Source organism: Erinaceus europaeus, chromosome 2 (assembly GCF_950295315.1).
Source record: "Erinaceus europaeus chromosome 2, mEriEur2.1, whole genome shotgun sequence".
NCBI classification, from domain to species: domain Eukaryota; kingdom Metazoa; phylum Chordata; class Mammalia; order Eulipotyphla; family Erinaceidae; genus Erinaceus; species Erinaceus europaeus.
The window spans coordinates 33,472,972-33,498,539 of NC_080163.1; the positions used below are offsets into that span (position 1 = coordinate 33,472,972).

Sequence of the window (25,568 nt, forward strand, 5' to 3'; positions counted from 1 at the left end):
ATGTTAAAATGTGCAAGGAGCCGGGTTCAAGCTCCTAGTCCCCATCAGCTTTGTGAGTGGTGAAAGAGTGCTTCAGCTGTCTCTCTTTTTCCCTCTCTATCTCCCCCTACCCTATCGATTTCTGGCTGTTTCTATCCTATAAATAAAGAAAAAACAGAGACTATAAAGAGAAATTGACATGGCAACAATGTTGCAAAAATGACTTTCCAAATTTAATGTCTGGGTTTAAATTTTAGTCACTGATTTTTTTATAAGGGCTTTTAAAAATAAATGATCCTTTATTTTGCCACGAGAGTTATAACTTCACTGTTCCTGGTGGCCTTTTTTTTTTAATAGAGGACAAGAGACAGAAAGAGGCAGAGAACAACAGAAAGACAGAAAATAAAGGAGACATAACTGAAACACTATTCCATTGATTGTGAATCCTGAAGGTGGGTACTGTATATTTGAACCTGGATTCCTGTGCTTAGTAGGTAACATGTGCACTTTACTGGATGAGCTACTAACAGGCCCCTACACTATTTTTTTATCACTATTGAGAAAAATTGCTTAACATGACTTTTGCTACCTCAGCAAAACAGTTTCATATCTTCCCCAAATAAAATCTGTTATGTTTTGTTTACACTTTTGATTTGCTTAAAAATTTCTCCAAATGCTTAAAAAATGTACATATATATGTTTAGTACCCATTCTATGACACTATATATTTTTTGTAAGGGTTGGTGTTCATAGCATTTCGATATTTTGTACATCTGAGATACATATACACACATATACATTTGTTCATACATGTCTGTGTACATTATAGAATTATTTAGTATTTAGATATGAGATAGACAGTCCTAAGTTCATTTTTCCTTGTAAAGTGTTATTTTTTTCATATAATGAATATATTAATTTGTGATTCCAAGTCATTTACTTCCTGTGAAGTATCTCCTTAATGAATATTGAAATTAGTCCTACAAAATATGAAAAATGATACATGATATTTGTGATGATTTGAAGTGATCTATCTAGTAGGTATCCCTGTGAGCATTATGTAAAATTTTAAATTCCTTTCAGACTTGTCTAGAGGTAGCACACCTGGAAGACAAGTCACTTTATCATATATAAGGCCCCACATTTGAGCCCAGACATCACATGGGAGTATCACAGCAATCAGGGAAGTTGCATGAATAGTGGATTGATGCTGTGGTGCCTGCCCCTCCCTTGCTCCTATCTTTTTGAAATAGAAAGAATGAAAAAGATCAGCTTGGGCATACTGAATTATGCATGTGTGAGGTCCAAGCACTCATCCAAATGTATCTATGTATACCCATATTCATAGCAGCAAAATTGTTTACAGTTCAAACTTGGAAGCAACCTAGGTGTTCAACAATAGATGAGAACCTAAGAAAGTTGCGGTATATAGGGGGTGGGACGGTAATGCACTAGGTAAAGCACAAGGACCCATGCAAGGATCATGTTTCAAGCCCCCCGGCCCCCCACCTTCGGGGGGGGCGCTTCACAAGCCACTGAACATATCTGCAGTTCTCTCTTCCCCTCCCCTCTCAATTTCTCTCTTTCCTTTCAAAAAAAAACCAAAAAACGGAAAAATGGCCGCTAGCAGTGGACTCCTAGTGCAGGCACCGAGCCGCTGCAGTGATAACCCTAGAGCAAAAATAAATAAATAAATAAATAAGATAAAGAAAGATGTGTACATATACATAATGGAATACTATTCAGCTGTTAAGAATGATCATGTTGGGGGCTGGGCGGTAGTGCAGTGGGTTAAGCGCACAGGCTGCAAAGCACAAGGACTGGAATAAGAATCCCTGTTGGAGACTCTGGCTTCCTACTTACAGGAGGGGTCCTTCACAAGTGGTAAAATATGTCTGCAGGTGTCTGTCTTTCTCTCCCCCTGTCTTCCCTTCCTCTCTCGATTTCTCTCTGTCCTATCCAACAGCAACGATAGCAATAATAGCAATGATAAACAACATGGACAGCAAAGGGGGGGGGGGGATAGCCTCCAGGATCAGCGGATTCATAGTGCAGGCACCTAGCCTCAGCAGCAACCCCTAGAAGCAAAAAGAAAAAAAAAAGAGTGATCGTGTCATCTGCTTCACCTCATCATAGATGGAGCTTGAAGTAATCATGTTAAGTAAACCAAGAAAGAGAAAGATGATTGTTGTATCATCCCACTGGTGACCGGATCAGAAAGGGAAAACACAAAGAACCTGGACTGAGTTTTGAGTATTGCTCCAAGGAAAAAGACTCGGGGGAGACAGTCAGAGAAATACCTACAGGGGTGCCTGGCAGAGACCGCAAAGCGTTAAGCGCACATACTACAAATGCAAGGACCTGCACAAGAATACCTGTCTGTTAGAGACCCTGGCTCCCCACCTGCAGGGGAGTCACTTCATAGGCGGTGAAGCAGGTCTGCAGGTGTCTTTCTCTTCTCCTATCTTCCCCTCTCCTCTCAATTTCTCTCTGCCTATCCAGTAAAAATAACAAAAAAGTTCTTTAAAGAGAAAGAGGGGTGGAGAGAGATTTGCAGCACTGCTTCATCACTCAAGAAGCTTCCCCACTGCAGGTGGGGGAGAGGGTATTCCCAAACTCATCTTGGCTTCTTGTGAATCAACTGGGTACACCACCTCCTGGCAACTAATTGTTTTTATATTTATCCTCATAGATGGGATTCTAAAATATGTTTAAACCAATTTTAAAAGATAATTGTGCAGACCAAAACCCAAATTATTCTCTCTGCCTTCTTACTAAAACTATCGCAATGGCAATGAACATACTATGAAATTTAGAGAAGCCCAAGAAATAGCATTATTAATCCACACTATAATTTATTATTATTTTTTGTTTTAACATCTTTCTGTGTTAGAGACAAAAATGAACTACACCTAATCTGCAGTAAAACAGTGTCAATGTAATTATAAAAGTCAAAATAACTCAAGTTATTGTGCTATTATTTCCAGAAAACTTGACTTTGAATAGACTAGATTTTCCTTATTTTTAGTTTTCAGCCTCTTGGAAATGCCTACCTGTTAATTAGAGCTGTGATACCAATCCATTCCCACAGCAGTATGGCGCCTATGCAGGATTCTATAGCATTATAATTAAAATTTTTCTCCTAAGAAAAACACTATAATAGACATCCTGCCATGCTTATGTTATTTTAATTGGTGTTTAGTTCTAGGGATCTTTATAATTTATCATAAAACGATAATGTTAATAAAATCAGCTGGAGGGAAACACTACTTATCTCTTTGATTACAACATAAGGAGTAAGATCTTAATTTGAGCCTTCCTTTTCTTATTTTTTTAAAGTTAATGAGAACAATGAGTTTTAAGTGGATCAGAGGATGTAAGTGCTATATTACAATGCTTCACCAAATACTACCAAAAATCACATAAGAAAAATAAATCAAGCATTGAAGACTTTATGAAAAACTACTACAATAGGAGGGAAATTAAACTAAATTAATGCTGAAACAAAATATATCAATGTGTTAAGTGCTGAAGTGAGCTAGTGAAGAAATGGTGGAGGACTTTAGCAGGACTGGTGGTGAATATTATTAGATTGTGTTTGCTAATTGGTGTCTATTAAAGTTGAACTGTTAAGTTTATCTTTGTTTATAGTAACATTTCAAAGTGAGGTCTCCGCTAACTTGAGAAAGATATTCCTGAGATGTAAAACTTGTAAGAGAGTGGAGGAAGATTTACAGGGAAAGAAATTTTAGTTAAAGGTATTCTTTAGAGTAAATGCTCTTTAAGAAAGAGAGATCAAGGATCTGTAGTCAGAAGAAATCTAAGGTCAAGATGAAAGGTGTCCAAGCTTCCTTGTTCACCTACAGGTGAACTGCTAGATTTTACCTTATGATCTGAGAATTTAGCTGAAAATACAAGTCTTTTTTTACAGACAAATGCTACAAAAGCTTGAAATCTACACATGACTAAAGTACTCACTAGTAACTTAGAACATTTTTATTAGCATGTTTCAGGGCTGTGTTTGTCTTTGCATTATAGAATACAAAAAATTTTTTAAAATCCATGGAAAGGTTATTAAATACTAACAAGAAACCCATATTAAAAATAGTTAAACTGTGGTCCATGAGGTGGTGCAGTGGCTAAGGCACTAGACCCTCAAGCATGAGGTCCTGAGTTCAATCCCCGGCAGCACTATCTCTCTCATTAATAAATAAATATAATCCTTTAAAAAATAGTTAAACTATGCTAGGTTGCTTTAGGCATGTTTTATGTAAGTAAAGAACAATTGAGGAATCCTTTTCCAAGAACTTGTCATATATCTGAGATCAAATGGGGAATGAAAGAGAAAATATCAAAACCACGCTTCTGACTCCAGAGCTAGGATCGTAGTTCAAAATAGATGTACATGAGAATAAGCTGAAGGGATGAAGAGAAACTTGCAGAAGAGGTTCATTTTTCTTGTTTCTTTCCTTTAGGTAATTGAAGTGTCCCTCAAGGCTAGGCCTAGTTCTATACCACTTTAATCACATAAAAACTTAGTTTTGTCCTATTTCTTGAATGAAAGACTGTCTTGTCTCCATGGAGTTGACAAAAGCCTTCTTCTAGCTGTACATTCAGACTCATTTACTGTGGTCCTTCAACAACACTTCACTTATTTGTGCAGAAATTATTAATGTGACAGAGCCCAGCCTGATTTAGAAGCTGTTTAGACTCTTTACCATCATTTCACATTCCAGTGGCACAAAGCAGGAATGATGATGGGTGTCCTCGACCTTTCTCCTTGCTTGGATGATTACATCAATTATGAAAACATTAAAGGGAGCTCTGACCACCATCAGTCATGGTCCAGCAGTACTGGAATTCAAGTGACTACTTAAGTAAGATATAAAAGCTTTAAGATATATGCCAAATATTGAACACAGAGATATGTACAGAATTATTACACTTGAGTTTCTAATTTAATGGAACACTTAGAAACAAGGGTAGGATGCAGAATGCTGAGAGTTTCTACTAGAAAATCAGAGCTCTCACAATAAATAGGGGGAACGTGTTGCTGTATTAAAATAATTATAGGGCTGGAGAGATAGCATAGTGGTTATAAAAAAAAAAAGACTTTCCAATCTGAACAATCAATCCTAGGTTCAATTCCCAGCACTGCTAGAACTGAGCAGTGCTCTGGTAATGTGTGTGTGTGTGTGTGTGTGTGTGTGTGTATGTATGTTTTCTATTAAGCCAGGCTATTGTCTATGAACTGGTCATCTAGAAAGTCAAGTAGTGTATCAAGTACAAAATGACATAATGACATAATCAGTGCGATGAACACTTGTCAAAATGTTTTTATTTATTTATTTTCCCTTTTGTTGCCCTTATTATTGTTGTTGTAGTTACTATTGTTGCTGTTATTGATGTCGTTGTTAGGTAGGACAGAGAGAAATGGAGAGAGGAGGGGAAGACAGAGAGGGAGAGAGAAAGATAGACACCTGCAAACCTGCTTTACTGCTTGTGAAGCGACTCCCCTACAGGTGGGGAGCCAGGGGGGCTTGAACCGGATCTTTAATGTGGTCCTTCTGCTTTGCGCCATGGGCACTTAACCCGTTGCACTACTGCCGTCACTTGACAAAATGATACAGATGTTTGTGAATGGATGTTCAGTGCTTGTCTCCATCTCTAGTCAATTAAACTTATAAGGGCAGGGGAACCACATTTCTTTTTTCATTCTGTCCCTAGAATTCAGACTCGAAGTATTTATAAGTGAATGGTTGAGTTATTCATTTTTCAAGCAGGAAAAACAGTCAAAAATGTTAAAGAGGATAAGATCACGAAACCTGTAGTCTCTCTTTTTTTAGATTTCTTTCTTTCGTTATTTATTACTGGATAAAGACAGAGAGAAATTGAGAGAGGAGGGGGAGACAGAGAGAGAGAGAGACAGAATAACATCAGCAGCCCTGCTTTATCACTCATGAAGCTTTCCTCTCTGCAGATGGGGACCAGGGGCTTGAGTACTTATTTGAGCATTTAACCAGGTGTGCCACCACCTGGCCCCCAAAACCTATGACCTATCTGATACTTCTCATGTTTTTAGTGTTTATTTCATTTATATTTAATATATTATAAATTTATTTATTTTAATGAGAGCTGGGGTGGGGGACCTCCCAGAGCACTGTTCAGCTCTAGCTTATAGTGATAGTGTGAATTGAGTCTGGGTCAGAGGTGCCTCAGGCATGAGAATCTTTTGCATAACCATTGTGCCATCTTCTCAGCCCTTATCTTGTTTATATTTCACTGTCTTCACTAAGCATATACTTTGCTCAATTTATTTCATAAAATTCTATTCTTGGAATAAATGAAAACTGAGGTTAATTTTATAAATAATAAATATTAATTTCTCACTCTTTATTTTTGTCTTATTGACATTTCAAGATATACAGAAACATACCTTCTGCTAACATTAGAAATTTCACATAACCCAATTAACAATGAACACTACATAATGGTCCTCCTTCCATTTATTGGAAGGACATCAAATGTCAGAGTCTGGCAACAGCCCTCCAAGTTGTCCTGAAGGTACTATAAGAAATCTGTTAATGATGAATTCTCAAAACTGTCATGTAGCTAAGTCCATAATCACAGAATATACCTTATACTTTAATCAACAGATCTTATTTGCCTCAGTTCTTATCTGCCTCATTCTTATATACTTTATACTGGTAAAGTGTTCGCTGTTCATAGAAAAATATATATACTTATGCTAAGTTTTTTATGATGTTAAATGACTGGTTGCTGATTTTAAAGGAATAAAAATTTAAAAATTTGCAGCAAATACAAATAAACATTAGGCTTTACCTTTAACTGTTAAGAAATTTTCACATGTAATGGTTTCATAAGCCGTTTTAATGCTGCCTTGAAGGTTTCTTTTAAAAAGAGAAAATAAAGAAACAAATGAAATGTAAATGGAAGAAAAATATATATTTTCCCCCCTCCAGGGCTATTGCTGGGCTCAGTGCCTGCACCATGAATCCACCGCTCCTGGAGGCCATTTTTTTTCCCCTTTTTGTTGCCCTTCTTGTAGCTTCGTTGTGGTTATTATTATTGCCCTTGTTGATGCAATTCGTTGTTGGATAGGACAGAAAGAAATAGAGAGAGGAGGGGAAGACAGAGAAGGGGAGAGAAAGATAGACACCTGCAGACCTGCTTCACCGCCTGTGAAGCTACTCCCCTGCAGGTGGGGAGCCGGGGGCTCGAACCGGGATCCTTACGCCGGTCCCTGCGCTTTGCGCCACATGCGCTTAACCCACTGCACCACCGCCCGACACCTGGAAAAATATATTTTCAATTGCAGCAATTGCTCATATGAAAATGTTTTTCAGGTGCTACCTGAGAGTAAACTAGTCAATTAAACAGAGATAATAATTTTTTAATTTTTTTATGTATTTTTTTTATTTTTTATTTAAGAAAGGATTAATTAACAAAACCATAGGGTAGGAGGGGTACAATTCCACACAATTCCCACCACCCAATCTCCATATCCCACCCCCTCCCCTGATAGCTTTCCTATTCTTATCCCTCTGGGAGCATGGACCCAGGGTCATTGTGGGTTGCAGAAGGTAGAAGGTCTGGCTTCTGTAATTGCTTCCCCGCTGAACATGGGCGTTGACTGGTTGGTCCATACTCCCAGTCTGCCTCTCTCTTTCCCTAGTAGGGTGGGTCTCTGGGGAAGCTGAGCTCCAGGATACATTGGTGGGGTCTTCAGTCTAGGGAAGCCTGGCTGGCGTCCTGATGACATCTGGAACCTGGTGACTGAAAAGAGTTAACATACGAAGCCAAACAAATTGTTGAGCAATCATGGACCCAAAGGTTGAAATAGTGGAGAGGAAGTGTTAGGGGGGTACTCACTGCAAACTCTAGTGTACTTCTGCTTTCAGGTATATATTTTGCAGTAGTTTACAGATACGTTTGAAGATATGCTCTCTCTCACAGACACTGGTGTATATCTAGGTTTTGGGACTTTGTTAGAAAGTGAACCACCTGAGATGGAATTAGAGTATACTATGAAAGGAAAGGTCTCACCCGAGTAATGAAGCTGAAGGGTTGTCATTCCACACGTGAAGTCTCTGGACACAGTCTGAGGTGAAGCATGTTGAGGTGGCAATCGTTGCCTTGATTAGGTTGTGATCTGCGGATGCAATATTATTGGTATGGATTGGGAGAGGCATACGGGAAAGTGGGCCCTATCCAAGGGTTCCAAGACTGGGGAAAGTAGGGGGTCTATAGTGGAGATGTGAGGTTCCTGCTGTCTTAGGGTTCAAAAAGACAATCGATAGTTAATGTTATCATCACATTATTTGGTAATTGGGTTAACTTTGAAAAGTCCTTTTGTTAGGGTTTGCTGTATAGTACCCAGTATCTTGTATATAGCTGTGCTATTGGTTGCTTCTGATTTACTTGGTCTAGGCTTTTGAGAGAGTCTGCATATCAATTGCATAGCCTATATATTGAAAAGATTCAGTTTGTGTTTTGAAAAACTTGGAGACATACAATTGATTTTCCCCCTCACGTATTAATTAACTAGTGATTTGTATGACTACATTTTACTAGGAGTGTACATAAACACCATTCCCACCACCAAAAGACTGTGACCCATCCCTCCCACCCACTCCCACCCCCCACTGTCCCAGGAAGCTGCATGTCTACCCCACACCAGAGGGTTTTTACTTTGATGCCCTATTTACACTTTGGTCAGGTCCTGCTTTTAGTTTCCCTTTCAGATCTTCTCCCTCAACTTCTGTTGATGAGTGGGATCATCCCATTCTCACCTTTATCTTTCTGACTTAGCTCACTTAACATAATTCCTTCTAGCTCTGTCCAAGATGGGTCAGAGAAGGTGGGTTCATTGCTCTTGATAGCTATGTAATATTCCATTGTGTATATATACCACAGCTTTCTAAGCTACTCATCTGTTGTTGGGTACTTGGGTTGCTTCCAGGTTTTAGCTATTATGAATTGTGCTGCTATGAACATAGGAGTACACACCTCTTTTTGGTTGGGTGTTATGGAGTCCTTGGGGTATAACCCCAGGAGAGGAATTGCTGGATCATATGGAAGGTCCATGTCTAGCCTTCTGAGAGTTTTCCAGACTGCTCTCCACAGAGGCTGTACCAATTTACATTCCCACCAGCAATGTAAAAGGGTTCCTCTGTCCCCACAACCTCTCCAGCATTTGTTGCTGCTGTCCTTTTTGATGTATGCCATTCTTACAGGAGTGAGGTGGTATCTTAGTGTTGTCTTAATTTGCATTTCTCTGACAATCAGTGACCTAGAGCAGTTTTTCATATGTTTGTTAGCCTTTTGGATCTCCTCTGAGGTGAATGTTTTGTTCATATCCTCTGCCCATTTTTCTATGGGGTCATTTGCTTTTCTGGTGCTAAGTTTGCTGAGCTCTTTATATATTTTGGTGATTAGTTTCTTGTCTGATGTATGGCATGTGAAGATCTTCTCCCATTCTGTGAGGGGTCTCTTTGTTTGTTTAATAGTTTCTTTGGATGTGCAGAAGCTTTTCAATTTGATGTAGTCCCATTGGTTTGTTTCAGCTTTAGTCTTCCTTGCAATTGGGTTTGATTCATCAAAGATGTCCTTGAGGTGTAGGTGGGAAACTGTTTTACCAATGTTTTCCTTTAAGTATTTGATTGTTTCTGGTCTGACATCCAGGTCTTTGATGCATTTGGAGTTGATTTTTGTTTTTGGTGAGATAAAGTGGTTAAATTTCATTCTTCTGCATGTTTCAACCCAGTTTTCCCAGCACCATTTATTGAAGAGAGCCTCCTTTTTCCATTTAATGATTTGGGCCCCCTTATCAAAGATTAGATGTCTATAGGTGTGGGGATTTATTTCTGCGCTATCAATTCTGTTCCACTGGTCTGTGTGCCTATTTTTGTTCCAGTACCATGCTGTTTTGATGATGATTGCTTTATAATATGATGTAAGGTCTGGGAGTGTGATGCCTCCATTTCTGTTTCTTTTCCTTAAGATTGTTTTGGCAATTCTAGGTGTTTTCATGTTCCAGATAAATGATTGTAGTGTTTGTTCTCTTCTCTTAAAGAAGCTTGGTGGAACTTTGATGGGTATTGTATTAAATTTGTATATGGCTCTGGGGAGAATATTCATTTTGATGATATTTATTCTTCCAATCCATGAGCACGGGATATCTTTCCGTTTCTTGCTATCAGTTTCTATTTCCTTGAGTAGCAACTCATAGTTTTCAGTATATAAGTCTTTCACTTCTTTGGTCAACTTTATTCCTAGGTATTTGATTGATTTTGCTGAAATAGTAAATGGGAGTGATTTCTGGATGTCTTCTTCTTCAGATTTAGTGTTTGCATAAAGAAATGCCACTGATTTTTGTACATTGATTTTGTAGCCTGATACCTTGCTATATTGCCTAATAACTTCCAGTAGTTTTCTGCTGGATTCTTTAGGTTTTTCTATGTATACTATCATATCATCTGCAAATAGTGAGAGCTTGACTTCTTCCCTTACAATCTGTATTCCTTTGATTCATTTCTCTTGCCTGATTGCTATGGCAGAACTTCCAATACTATGTTGAAGAGTAACGGTGACAGTGGACAGCCCTGTCTAGTCCCCGATCTGAGGGGGAATGCTTTCAGCTTCTGTCCTTTGGGTATGATGTTGGCTGTAGGTTTGCTATATATATACTCCACTATCTTGAGGAATTTCCCATATATTCCCATTATTTGTAGAGTTTTGAGCATGAATGGGTGTTGGATTTTGTCAAAGGCTTTCTCTGCATCTATTGAGATAATCATGTGGTTTTTGGCTTTTACTTTTATTGATGTGGTGAATGACATTGATTGACTTATGGAAGTTGAACCAGCCTTCCATTCCTGGGATGAATCCCACTTGGTCGTGATTAACAATATTTTTGATGTGCTGTTGTATCCAGTTGGCCAAGATCTTGTTTAATATTTTGGCATCTGTGTTCTTCAGAGATATTGGTCTGTAGTTTTCCTTTTTTGTTGTGTCCCTATCATCTTTTGGTATCAGGGTGATGTTGGCTTCATAGAAGGTGGAAGGGAGTATTTCTGTTTCTTCAATCTTATGGAAAAGCTTAAGAAGTATGGGTACTAACTGTTTCCTGAAAGTTTTATAGAATTCATTTGTGAAGCCATCTGGTCCAGGACTTTTGTTGTTGGGGAGGTTCTTAATAACGGTTTCAATTTATTTGTCTGTGGTTGGTGCATTTAGATTTTGTAGTTCTTCTTGGTTCAGTTTTGGAAGGGCTTATGCTTCTAGGAATTGTTCCATTTCTTCCAGATTCTCTAGCTTTGTGGCATATAGTTCTTTATAGAAGTTTTGTAGGATTCTCTGGATTTATGTGGTGTCACTTGTGATATCTCCTGCATCGTTTACAATTCTATTAATTTGAGTCTTCTCTCTTTTTCGTTTGGTGAGTCTGGCTAAGGGTTTGTCAATTTTGTTTAATCTTTCAAGGAACCAACATTTGGCTTCATTGATCTTTTGTATGGTTCTTTTATTTTTGATGTTGTTTATTTCTGCTCTAACTTTAGTGATTTCTGTCCTTCAGGATGCTTTAGGGTTCCTTTGTTCCTCTTCCTCTAAGTCCTTGAGGTGTACAGTAAGGTCGTTCATTTGAGCTTCTTCTTGGTGTTTAATATGTGATTGTATGGCTATAAGTTTCCCTCTCAGTACTGCTTTAGCTGTGTCCCAAATATTTTGATAAGTTGTATCTTCATTTTCATTTGTTTCCAGGAACATTTGAATTTCCTGATTGAGTGAATCTCTGACCCAGTGGTGCTTAAGGAGTATGTTGTTTAGTTTCCAAATTCTGTGACTTTTAATAATTGTCTGTTTGTTGTTAAATGTTAGTTTTACTCCACTGTGGTCTGAGAAGATACTTGGGATGATTTCAATGCTCTTGAATTTATTGATGCTGTCTTTGTGGTATAACATGTGTTCTATCCTTGAGTATGTGTTATGTGGATTTGAAAAGAAGGTGTATTCCAGGTTTTTGGGGTGAAGGACTCTGAAAATGTCCAAGAGGTCTAGCCTGTCAATCTCTTCATTCAATTCTCTTGTATCTTTGTTGGTTCTCTGCTTTGTTGATATGTATAAGTGTGAGAGTGGGGTATTGAAGTCTCCCACTATTATTGTATTACTATTGATGTATTTTTGAAATTCTTTCAGTAAGTGCTTGACGTATTTAGATGGTCCCTCGTTGGGTGCATAGATGTTAATGATTGTTAAGTCTTCTTGGTTGATTGATCCTCTAATCATTATGTAATGTCCTTGCCTATCTTTTATTACTTTATTTAATTTAAAATCTATCATGTCTGAGATGAGAATGGCTGTTCCTGCCCTTTTTTGTGGTCCGTTAGCCTGTATGATAGTTTTTCATCCTTTCACTTTAAGTCTGTGTTTATCTTGTTGTGACAGATGGGATTCTTGCAAGCAGCATATGGTTGGATTATGTTTTCTGATCCATCCCCCAACTCTGTGCCTTTTGATGGGTGAGTTTAAGCCATTGACATTTATTGATATTATGGATTTAATGTATTGTAGAGCCATTGTTAAAAAAATTTTTTTTGTTGTTTTCTCTGATATATTGCCAGTATTATAGTCATGTTCTTGTTTATAAGAGGTCTTTTAGAACCTCTTTCAGGGCCGGTTTGGTGATGGTTGCTTCCTTTAACTGTTCTTTGTCTAAGAAGTATTTGATCCCTCCATCTAGTTTGAGTGAAAGTCTAGCAGGATATATTATCCTTGGTTGAAACAGAGATAATCATTTTTTTACCAGAACATTTCATTTTGTTTTGTTTTGGCATCACAAACTTCTCATGTGTGTATGATTCCACTGTCCCCAGACCAAAGTTTTCATTCTTTTATCTTAAAGAAGGGTGGGGTGGGAGAAATAGAGTGGAAGAGACATACGGAGAAACATAACAGTACTAGTCCACTCATGGAGCTTCCCCTGGTGAGGGAATACAGTGAGGATTCCTTGAGTTACAAGGGACAGAATAGATCAAGTTATCTAAACACAAATAAAATACTTTCCTTGGAAACTAGAAAGTTCCCTTAATATTTAAAATTCAGTACAGTGTTCATTGTGCCACTATTTTCAGAGAAGTAGGACATGCCTTAAAAAATTTACTACTAATATTGTAAGACGATAATTGAGAAAAAGTGTTAATTGGAAAACATTTATAACACTAATGAAATAAGACAAAGGACAATAGAATCTTGTGTTAATGGCATACTCACCAGTTGTGTGTTATTTCATAACTAAATTATAGAGAATAAATGAATTTAAGCCCACATAAGGATTCAGGGGTTTCTCACTGAGTAGAGACTTATCTTGCTACGCATACAGCTGAGGCTTGACTCCTCGAACAACATGGGAGTTGCTACAGCTGGAGAAAGATCTAGTGTGTGTGTGTGTGTGTGTGTGTGTGTGTGTGTGTGTGTGTTTGTGTGTCACAATTAAATAAATCTGCCTAGAATGGTAAAAACTGTACAAGTATGAGTGTCTGGCTATGCATAAACAAGCAAACAAAATTGCATGGGAAACAACCCCACCTCTAGTTATATGATGTTATTTTAATGGTTTATTATTTCCCTGTTAATATTCATAAATTATACTAATTTAAAGAGTATATATTACTAGAATAAATGTTTCTTTTCTTCAAATACCCCTTACACTCACATATAGGAGGATAATTAACTAGAATTTTATAAAATAGTGGCTAGTTTCTCTTTGGGGAAAAATACAGTGTTCAGTGATGACAAACAAAGAACATATTTGAATTAGAAATAAACAAAACATTTAGGGGCCATGCTGTAGTGCAGCAGGTTAAGCGCATATGGTACAAAGTGCAAGGATTGGGCACCATGCTCCCCACCTGCAGGGGGGTCGCTTCACAAGTGGTGAAGCAGGTCTGCAGGTATCTATCTTTCTCTCCCTCTCTCTGTCTTCCCCTCCTCTCTCAATTTCTCTCTGTCCTATCCAACAACAACGACAGCAATAATAACAACAACAATGATAAAAAAAAAATAGGGCAACAAAAGGGGAAAAATGGCCTCCAGGAGCAGTGGATTCGTAGTGCAGGCACCAAGCCCCAGCAATAACCCTGGAGGCAATAAATAAATAAATAAATAAATACATCAATACATAAATAAAAGAAAGAAATTAAGTATTTTCTCCTTGAGAAACAAAGATATTCAGTTATTTTCCTAATAGAGAACACAAAAGATGTTCATGAATATCCTTAAGATATTCTTATTTCCTCTTATTTCACTTTCATTTAAACAAAAGACCTTATGAAGAAAACTTGGGTTTTGTGTGTGTGTGTGTGTTTTTTTTTTAGTTTTTATAAAATGATGTTCTGAAGTCAAATGATGGTTATAGTTAGCATACTGGATTACTTTTTATTGTTTTATTAGGGAAAAAATTATTTACAGGATGACTGTTACCCCATGGGTACAATTTCTTATCCCCCTATGAGCTGGTGTCTACACACCACTCCCACCAACTATGGCCCTCCTCCTCAACTGTCCTGTATTGTAATTAAAAACCTTCTCAAGAGAGTCGGGCTGTAGCGCAGCGGGTTAAGCGCAGGTGGCGCAAAGCACAAGGACCGGCATAAGGATCCCGGTTCGAACCCTGGCTCCCCACCTGCAGGGGAGTCGCTTCACAGGCAGTGAAGCAGGTCTGCAGGTGTTGATCTTTCTCTCCTCTCTGTCTTCCCCTCCTCTCTCCATTTCTCTCTGTCCTATCCAACAACGACAACAACAATAATAACTACAACAATAAAACAACAAGGGCAACAAAAGGGAATAAATAAATAAAATAAATATTTTTTAAAAAAAAACCTCAAGTGCCTCTTCCCCTGCTACCCTTTCCATCCCTGACCTTGCTGCAACAAACCACACCTCATCCAAGTTTCACCCTCTGTTTATATCTGTTTTCAGGCAATTCTACTTTCTTTTAATATTTTAATTTTTGAAATGAAAAGCTTTTATTTACATAGTTCTAACCATTCCAGAAATAATCTTTGTTGTGTTTCCATTACTAATACATCTAACGGATAAAGAAAGTTTAATATGGTATAAAATTAACATATAATTTATCTCTTGAGATTTTTCTTCTCTGTGATGGTTGTAATAGGTTTTCCATTTCTTCTCAAGATTTTTCAAAAGAAAAATCTTCTGAGAAGGTGAGATTTAAAGCAGTGGGATCAGCCAGGATGTGCTGAAGTTAACTGATGCTGTCATTTTGTTATTGTTAAATGATTTTTTTTCTTTCAGTATCATGAAATAAGTTGATAATTCCTTAAAAGATAAACCAACTTAAATTATATATAGCAAATAACTTCAAACTATTTTTTTTTGCCTCCAGGGTTATCACTGAGGTTCAGTGCCAGCTCTACAAATTCATTGCTCCTGGCAGCCATTTTTTTTCCATGTTGTGGGATAGGACAGAGAGAAATTGAGGGAGGAGGGGAAGATAGATGGGAAGAGAGAAAGATAGACACCTGCAGACCTCCTTCACTGCTTGTGAAGCAACCCCCCTGCCCTACAGGGGGTGAGCAGGGGAGTTAAACCAGGATCCTTGCTCTGGTCCTTACCCTTCCAAACATGTACACTTAACCCAGTGCACCACTGCCCGAACCCCAATAATACAGTTTTTAAATAGAGTACTCTTCTCACAGGTTGGCTACACGTATATTTTGTTGTAAAACTAATATAGTTTTATCATAATTTATATACTCTTAGTAGATCCATAAATAATTTGACTGCTTTAAACCTTGGTTTCTTGAAATTCTCACTATGATTTATCTTTTTTAAAAAATTTCTTTATTGGAGGATACATGTCTTACAGTCAACAGTAAGTACAATAGTTTGTACATGCATACCATTTCTCAGTATTCCACATAACAATACAACCTACACTAGGTCCTCTGTCCTCATTTCCCATGACCTGTACTGTCCCCACCCCCACCCCCAGCGACCCCAGAGTCTTTTACTTTAGTGCGGTACAACAACTCCAGTTCAGGTTCTACTTGTGTTTTCTCTTCTGATATTGTTTTTCAACTTCTGCCTGAGAGTGAGATCATCCCATATTCAACCTTCTGTTTCTGACTTATTTCACTTAACAAGATTTCTTCAAGTTCGATCCAAGATGGGCTGAAGATGGTGAAGTCACCATTTTTAATAGCTGAGTAGTATTCAATTGCGTATATATACCACAACTTGCTCATATACTCATCTGTTGTTGGACACCTAGGTTGCTTCCAGGTTTTGGCTATTACAATTTTTGCTGCTAAGAACATATGTGTACACAGATCTTTCTGGATGGGTCTGTTGGGATTCTTAAGATATATCCCCAGGACAGGAATTGCAGGATCATAGGGTAGGTCTATTTCTAGCCTTCTCAGAGTTCTCCAGATTGTTCTCCACAGAGGTTGGACCAATTGACATTCCCACCAGCAGTGCAGGAGGGTTCCTTTGACCCAACAACCTCTCCAGCATTTGTTGCTGCTATCTTTTCTGATAGATGACATTCTCACAGGAGTGAAGTGATATCTCATTGTTGTCTTTATTTGCATTTCTCCGACAATCAAAGACTTGGAGCATTTTTTTCATATGTTTCTTGGCCTTTTGGATCTCTTCTGTGGTGAATATTCTGTTCATGTTCTCTCCCCATTTTTGGATGTGGTCATCGGTTTTTTGTTCTTGAGTTTGGCAAGCTCTTTCTATATTTTGGTTATTAGCCTCTTGTCTGATGTATGGCATGTACAGATCATCTCCTATTCTGTGAGGGGTCTCTTGGTTTGGGTAGTGGTTTCTTTTGCTGTGTAGAAGCTTTTTAATTTGATGTAGTCCCATTGGTTTATGCTATAGACCACTTTCTCTCCTCTCCATGTGTTACAAACTCCTTGAGAGGTTGCTTCTGTCACGTATTTCTCATCTTACAGAGAAATTCCTATCACCCGCCCAAGCTGGTTTCCGCCCAGTAAGATCTACCTGCGAATAAGCCCTGGCCCTCTCAACTTATATTGAAATGGATTCCAGAAGAATTTAAAGACGGGTGCTGTCTTTGTTGATCTCACAGCAGCCTATGACACGGTCTGGCACCGAGGTCTCCTAGTCAAGATCTCAAGATGCCTGCCTCCATGGGTGGCCAACACTATATCGTTTCTTCTCCAAAACAGAAGATTTTGGGTGCATCTGGGTGACAAGTCTAGCAGATGGAGACTTGTCTCAAGTGGCCTCCCCCAGGGCTCTGTTCTGGCTCCTACGCTATTTAATATTTACATCAATGACCTCCCAGAAACTTCTTCAAGGAAGTTCATCTACGCCGATGACATCTGCTGTGCAACTCAGGCATCCAAGTTCGACATCCTCGAGGAAACACTCATGAAAGACATGTCTCTGATATCTGATTATTGTAATTAGATCTGGCGACTAATCCCTAGCACTGCAAAAACGGTATCATCTGTTTTCCATCTACACCATGCCTCGGCCTCGCGTGAGCTTAATGTGCAGCTTGGCGATACGAGAATCTGGCATGAAGCCCAGCCAGTCTATCTTGGCGTTACTCTCGATCGCACTCTGTCATTTCACGAACATCTCATAAAAACTGCAGCAAAGGTGGATGCGAGGAATAACATCACTGCAAGACTGGCCAGCTCCTCATGGGGTGTGAGCGCTTCCACACTATGATCATCCTCTCTGGCATTATGCTATTCCACTGCAGAATACTGTGCCCCAGTATGGTTCCGTAGCCCCCATGTCCACTTGGTCGATTCCAAATTATATTCCTCCATGAGGATAATTTCTGGAACCATCCGTTCCACCCTGGTTCCATGGCTGCCAGTTCTTAGCAACATCGCCCTGCCAGATATTCGTCGGGATGCGGCATCATCTAAGTTCATTTCCCACGTCTTCGCTTGACCGGACCTGCCAATATACACGGATATCTTCGCCCACCCTGTCCAACGCTTGACGTCTTGTCACCCAATCTGGTCCCCTATGCCTACACTGAACTTCTCTGTTCCATTCTCTTGGAAACAGAGTTGGCAGTCAGCTGAGGTAAAGAACAAACACCTCATCACAGACCCCTGCAAGCGTCAACCCGGCTTTGACCTAGCACATTATGATTGGGCCCTCCTCAATAGCTATCGAACAGGCCATGGCCGGTGCGCCGCTATGTTCCATCGCTGGGGAGCCAGAGACGACCCGAACTGTCCTTGCGCCTACAGACAATGACCCACATAGTCAACGACTGCCACCTCTCCAGATTCAAAGGAGGTCTTGAAACTTTACATCAGGCTCAACCTGATGCTGTTGACTGGCTACGGAAGAAGGGCAAATGCTAGAAGAAGAAGAAGGTTTATGCTTGCCTTAGTCTTCTTTGTAATTGGATTTGTTTCATTGAAGATGCCTTTAAAATTTATGCAGAAAAGAGTTCTGCCAATAATTTCCTCTAAGTATCTGATAGTTTCTGGCCTAACATCCAAGTCCTTGATCCACTTGGAATTTACCTTTGTATTTGGCAAAGTAAAGTGGTTGAGTTTCATTCTTCTGCATTTTTTAACCCATTTTTTCCAACACTATTTGTTGGAGAGATTACCCTTTCCCCATTTAATAGTCTGGGCTCCTCTGTCAAAAATTAGATGTCCATAGGTGTGGGGGCTTACTTCTGGGCTCTCAATTCTATTGCACTGGTCATTGTGTCTATTCATGTTCTGATAACAATGGCCCTATAATACAATTTGAGATCTGGGAGTGAGATGCCTCCAGTTCGGTTCTTTCTTCTCAAGATTGTTTTGGCAATTCTAGGTCTTTTATAGTTCCAGATAAACGTTTGTAGCGTTTGTTCTGTTCTCCTAAAAAATGTGGTTGGGATCTTGATGAGGATAGCACTATATTTGTATATGTCTCTGGATAGTATATTTATTTTGATGATGTTAATTCTTCCAACCCATGAACATGGAATATATTTCAACTTCTTTGTGTCTTTTTCAATTTCCTTGAGTAGAGACTCATAATTTTCAGTTTGCAAGTCTTTCACTTCTTTGGTTTGGTTTATTCCTAGATATTTTTTGTTGTTGTTGTTGCTATAGTAAAAGTAAATGATTTCTGTATTTCGTGTGCTTCTAACTTAGTGTTTGCATAGAGGAATGCTACTGACTTTTGAATGTTAATTTTGTAGCATGACACTTTACTGTATTGCTTGATGATTTCCAAAAGCTTCTTGCTGGATTCCTTAGGTTTTTCTATATATACTAACATGTCATTTGCAAATAGAGAAAGTTTGACTTCTTCTCTTCCAATCTGCCTGCCTTTAATTCCAAGATCCTACCTGATTGCTATGGCAAGAACTTCCAACACTATGTTGAATAGTAATGGTGTTAGTGGGCAGCCTTGTCTAGTACCTGATCTGATGGGAAATGCTTCCAGTTTTTCAGCATTGAGTATGATATTGGCTGTAGTTGTGCTCTATATAGACTACACTATCTTCAGGAATTTTCCATCTATTCCCATTTTTGCACTGTTTTGTCCATAAAGGGATGTTGTATTTTGTCAAAGGCTTTCTCTGCGTCTATTGATATGACCATGTGGTTTTTGGTCTTTCTTTTATTGGTGTGGTGGATCACGTTGATTGATTTACATATATTAAACCAACCTTGCATCCCTGGGATAATTGCCACTTGGTCATGATGAACTATCTTTTTAATAGACTGCTATATCAGGTTGGCTAGAATTTGGTCTATATTTTAGCATCTATGTTCATCAGAGATATTGGTCTGTAGTTTTCTTTTTTGGTTGTGTCCTTGTCTGCTTTTGATATCAGAGTGATGTTGGCTTCATAGAAGCTAGAAGGGAGTATTCCTGTGTCTTCAATATTCTGGAAAACTTTGAAAAGTAGATTTATTAACTCTTCCTTGAAAGTTTTATATAATTCATTTGTAGAACTATCTGGTACAGAACTTTTTTTCTTTTTTCTTTTCTTTCTTTTTTTTTTTAAGTCTTCAAGGAGTTGTATTAGCCTGCAAGTTTAAGGTTCTATTTTGAGAAGTACTTACTATTTAATCCAGGATACAAAATATGCCCTAGAGAAAGAATAGTTTCAGAATTTCAATTTCATTAGCTGTGGTGGACCTGTTCATATTATCTAGTTCCTCTTTATTTAATTGTATAAGTTCATAGGTATCTAGGAAATTGTCCATTTCTTCCAGGTTCTCTAGATTGGTGGCATATAGTTTTTCATAAAAGCCTCTCATGACATCTTGAATTTCTATGGGGTCTGTTGTGATATCTACTCTTTCATTTACAATCCAATTTACTTGGGTCTTCTCCCTTTTTTGTTTTGTGAGTCTGGTAAAAGGTTTATTGATTTTGTTCACTGTTTCAAAGAACCCACATTTACTTTCATTGATCTTTTGTATGGTTTTCTTATTTTCAATGTTATTTATTTCTGCTCTAACTTTAATGATTTCTGTCCTTCTGACTGCTCTAGAGTTCCTTTGTTCTTCTTCTTCTAGGTCTTTAAGGTGTGCAATCAGGTTGTTTATTTGTGCTTTTTCTTATTTCCTAATGTGTGCTTGTATGGCTATGAACTTCCTTCTCAGTACTGCCAATTTATCTTTTCTATAGTAAACCATTGAAGACATTTTCATAATAAATGGAAGTTTATTATGCTCAGTTATTTATATTTCATATGGATATATATACTAATTCATAGATTTTTACACACTACTGTCTATGAATTTATAACAAAGGTATATACTAAAAGGATAATCACTATATATACAGCTTGGGCTGCAATGATATGAGTAGTGGAAATTAAACATTGCAGTACTGAATATCATTTGTTATAAAATGTCACCTTTATAAAGTTGCACTGTATTTATCATTTCAACACCAGTAAGGGAGTTACATTAGCCTGCAAGTTTAAGGTTCAACTTTGAGAAGTACTTACTATTTAATCCAAAATATAAGATATGCCCTAAGAAAGAATAGTTTCAGAAGCCAGGGAGGTGGCTTAGTGATAAAACATTGTCTTACATGTATAAAGTTGATCTCTGGCACCACATAAGAGCAACTAAGTCGGGGGCCAGAGATAGCACACCCAATAGAGTACACACTTTACCATGAGCAAGGACCTAGAATTAAGCTCCCAGACACCATATGGAAGAACCACATAAAATGGAAAATTTATTGAGTAGAGTTGTGGTATTTCACTTTCTCTCTCCTTATAAATCTCTCTTCTTTTGTCTGTCTCTCACCTTATATCTATATAAAGAGAAAGTTTTTTTAAAAAATAATTGAGACCAGGAGTGGTAGAATCATGTAGACATGAAGCCCCTAGAGAGTAGGGAGGGAGAAAATGAGGGAGAGCTAAAGAGAGGGAAAGAAAGAAAGAGAGAGAGAGAGAGAGAGAGAGAGAGGAAACAAAGACCAATGAAGATAGAACAACAGTGGGACTGTATGGATGGATGATACATCTTTGATTATATGAACAAATAAAACTTCATTGTTCCCTTTCTCTGTCTCCTGAAAAACTGGAAATGGGGTTAAAGAAGTAGGTCTACAGCAGAACACATGCCTTGTATCTGTTAGGGTCTGCATTTCTTCCCCAGAACCACCATTTAAAAAATAAAGAAGATAAAGAATAGTTTTAAAGAACCAATATTTTTCAAAACTGGTATAATTAGCAATATATGCAATCATATATATATATATATATATATATATATATATATATTACCTTCTGGTACACAAATAAAAAACCAAAGAATACTAGATAAATTTCAGGTAATGATAATACATAGAGAAACAGCAATCAACTGAAAATTATGTAATTTAACATCAATCAAAGTTTCAAATGATAGTTGGCAATTAGATGCAACTGAATCACTGGATTGTGAATAAAGTCCAGGATTTAAAATATGAGTAGAAATAAAAGGCTAGTAAAGCGCTTGAAATTTAAAAAAAAATCTCCCATGATATTAATCTTAATATTTTGGGTCACCTTCACTAGGAAAACTTCTATGATATTGTCTCTTTTATACTGCATAGCCACATTTGTATATACAAGCCAGAAAAAAATATTGAATTTTATATGCATTTATATGGGTATGCTTAAAGTTTCTCATTAGAAGAAGTATAATGAGCACATCTTCACTAACAGCTCAGTGAACATCCACATATTCAATGCATACATGTAACCATGGTCTAGATAGTCAAACAGACCATTAACCAATCCTTTAAAATTCCCTACACTTTCTTGGGTTTTGATCACCATTTTAACAACTAATAGGAGAGGTCAACTCTACCTGTTTCTGAATTTCATAAAAATATAATTATACAAAATGTTTGCATAAGGTTTTTTCACTTATTCATGATAGCTGATCCTATTTAATGTAGTATTTAATTTATTTTAAGTTTGTTATTTTAATATGAATTGTACAAATAATTTATTATGAAATATTATATGATTCAGTGAACTATTTTAAATGCCTTTGCTTATTGCTTATATTAATTTTTCTAACATTCTTTTTTTCCTTTTATTCTTAGATGCAGCAACTATTCCATGAAAATTATGAACACAATCGCAAAGGTTACATTCAAGATCTTCACAATAGTAAAATACATGCAGCCATAACGCTTCATCCAAACAAAAGACCTGCCTACCAATACAGGCTTCATAATTACATGCTCAGTCGCAAAATTTCTGAGCTTCGCTACCGAACCATTCAACTCCACCGAGAGAGTGCTCTGATGAGCAAACTTAGTAACAGTGAAGTAAGTAAAGAGGACCAGCAGCTGGGAGTGATGCCTTCTTTCAACCACTTCCAGCCTAGAGAACGTGATGAAGTGATAGAATGGGAGTTCCTGACAGGGAAGCTCCTTTACTCAGCATCTGAGAACCAGCCTCCTCGACAGAATATCAACGGCATCCTGAGAACAGCACTGGATGACACTGTTCTACAGGTGATGGAGATGATCAATGAGAATGCAAAGAGTAGAGGACGGGTCATTGACTTCAAGGAAATTCAGTATGGCTACCGCAGGGTTGATCCTCTGCATGGGGTGGAGTACATTTTGGATTTACTCCTGTTGTATAAAAGACATAAGGGAAGGAAACTAACTGTGCCAGTGAGACGTCATGCCTATCTTCAGCAATTGTTCAGCAAGCCTTTCTTCAGAGAAACTGAAGAGCTAGATGTCAACAGTCTTGTAGACAGCATTAATAGTGACACTAAGTCATTCTCCTTTATATCTAACTCTTTAAAAATTCTATCATCTTTTCAAGATGCCAAAGAAATAGGAGGGTACAGTGAAAAGAAAATACATATTCTTGTTCCTCTAATTGGAAGGTATGACATTTTCTTGAGATTCATGGAGAACTATGAAAATATTTGTCTTATCCCAAAGCAAAATGTAAAGTTGGTTATCATTCTTTTCAGTGGGAATTCTGACCAAGATTCTAACAAGCATGTTGAGCTGATAAATGAATATCAGAGCAAATACCCTAACACAGAAATGATGTTGATCCCCATGAAGGGAGAGTTTTCCAGAGGTCTTGGTCTTGAAATGGCTTCTTCCCAGTTTGACAACGACACTTTGCTGCTATTTTGTGACGTTGACTTGATCTTTAGAGAAGACTTTCTCCAACGTTGTAGAGACAATACAATTCAGGGACAACAGGTGTACTACCCCATTATTTTTAGTCAGTATGATCCAAAGGTGACCAATGGAGGAAATTCTTATCCTAATGATGACTTTGTCTTCTCAAAGAAGACTGGATTCTGGAGAGATTATGGATATGGAATTACCTGTATTTATAAAAGTGATCTTCTGGATACAGGTGGATTTGATACCTCAATACAAGGCTGGGGACTAGAAGATGTAGATCTCTACAATAAAGTTATTCTATCTGGCTTAAGACCCTTCAGAAGTCAAGAAGTAGGAGTGGTACATATTTTCCATCCCGTTCATTGTGACCCTAACTTGGAACCTAAGCAGTATAAAATGTGCTTAGGATCCAAGGCAAGTACTTTTGCCTCAACCATGCAACTTGCTGAACTCTGGTTGGAAAAACATTTGGGTGTCAGGTACAATCGAACTCTCTCCTGACAGTTCACACAATGCATATTGCCTTCTTTAAAGGGGAGTTTACCTCATTGTTTGTTGTTTCTATTTTGTTATTGTTATTTTTATTGTTATTATTATTGTTATAATTTTATTTTTTTTGTTCTGGTCTTAAACTACTCTTTGGTTGGCTTCCAAGGGGTGTTTGTTGATATCAAGCAAGAAGAGTCTACAGTTCACTGATATTTCAGATTTCTACTGAAGTCAATATATATATATATATATATATATATATATATATATATATATATCTTTATTTGATATTGAGTTAAATCGTGGCAATCAAATGACTTTTGAAGCTCATTACCATGAGAGACAGCTTAGAAGAATGTTCTCTTGGGGCTTAAAGATGCAATATCAACTTCTTTATTGTTTGTCAAATTCAATGTGATACAAATATTTACTGATGAAAGGTACCACAAAAGTGCTTTATGCTTCCTATGGGGAAGGGACTCTGTAACATAAACTTGAGTTTTGTAATTTATACAAGGACTTAAATATATAGATAATAATTTTCTTCATCTTTAGAATTTTAAAAGTAAATGAACACTTATTGTACATTTATTTTTTAAAGAAATTTTTAAAAATTGAGGAGTTTTGTTCTACAAGCAACCGGTACTGGCTACCCTAGTCTTATGACAATTATGCACTCCTCATAATGGTCTGCTATAAATGCTAATGAACTTTATTTTCTCAAGGAAATATGATTTAATTAAATATCCATGTACATTTTAGAAGCTTTACAAAACAATGTCCTTCATTTGCTGGCAAGAAGATAAAATATGACAGAACCTGGTTATTTATAATAAAACAGGTGTAACAGTATTCTTTTTTTTTCAAAAACACTGGAAAAGATGTGTTGTTTTCTTTTAGTCATATTTGATATATTTCTTAGTGATCACCAAAATGTGTTTTCTACACAGACTAAATAAGTAATGAGCACACTACTTACATTATTATGCTTTAAAACCTGGCTGTCCTAAGTGATTGAAATTGGTAATTTCTTTTCTCTTTCTCACATTCACCCACCCCTTCCTTCCTTCCTTCCTTCCTTCCTTCCTTCCTTCCTTCCTTCCTTCCTTCCTTCCACATGCACTAGCTCACTCCTCTGGGCTGCTTTTTCATTTAATAAAAGGGAGACAAAGAGAGGGAAAGATGCCAAAGCATCAAAGCTTCCTCCTTGCCCTAGCACTTTCTATATAGTGCCAAGGTATGTTCATGGTAACATATATTCCCTGTCTTGTGAGCTATTTCCTGTCCAAAATTTGCATTTTATTGAATAATTTTAGCAGGAGAAACTTTTCCTCAACTGTACTCTTCAGCTTTGTGATAAAATTCAATCACAAACAGGTCAGAAATGATTTTTATATGACTCGGTAGACTGCTTAAAGATAGAA

The 25,568-nt window shown here is 37.6% G+C and overlaps 1 protein-coding gene across 1 annotated transcript in view; it reads left to right on the plus strand.

The window, feature by feature from the left end:
* CHSY3 (chondroitin sulfate synthase 3) overlaps positions 1–25,019 on the plus strand; it is a 313,025-nt gene extending 288,006 nt beyond the window's left edge. Inside the window, exon 3 of the mRNA XM_007527899.3 lies at positions 22,594–25,019. Coding sequence (XP_007527961.1) covers positions 22,594–24,156 — 1,563 coding nt within the window. The 3' untranslated portion in view covers positions 24,157–25,019. The remainder of the gene's footprint in view (positions 1–22,593) is intronic.
* The last annotated feature ends 549 nt before the right edge of the window (positions 25,020–25,568 follow it).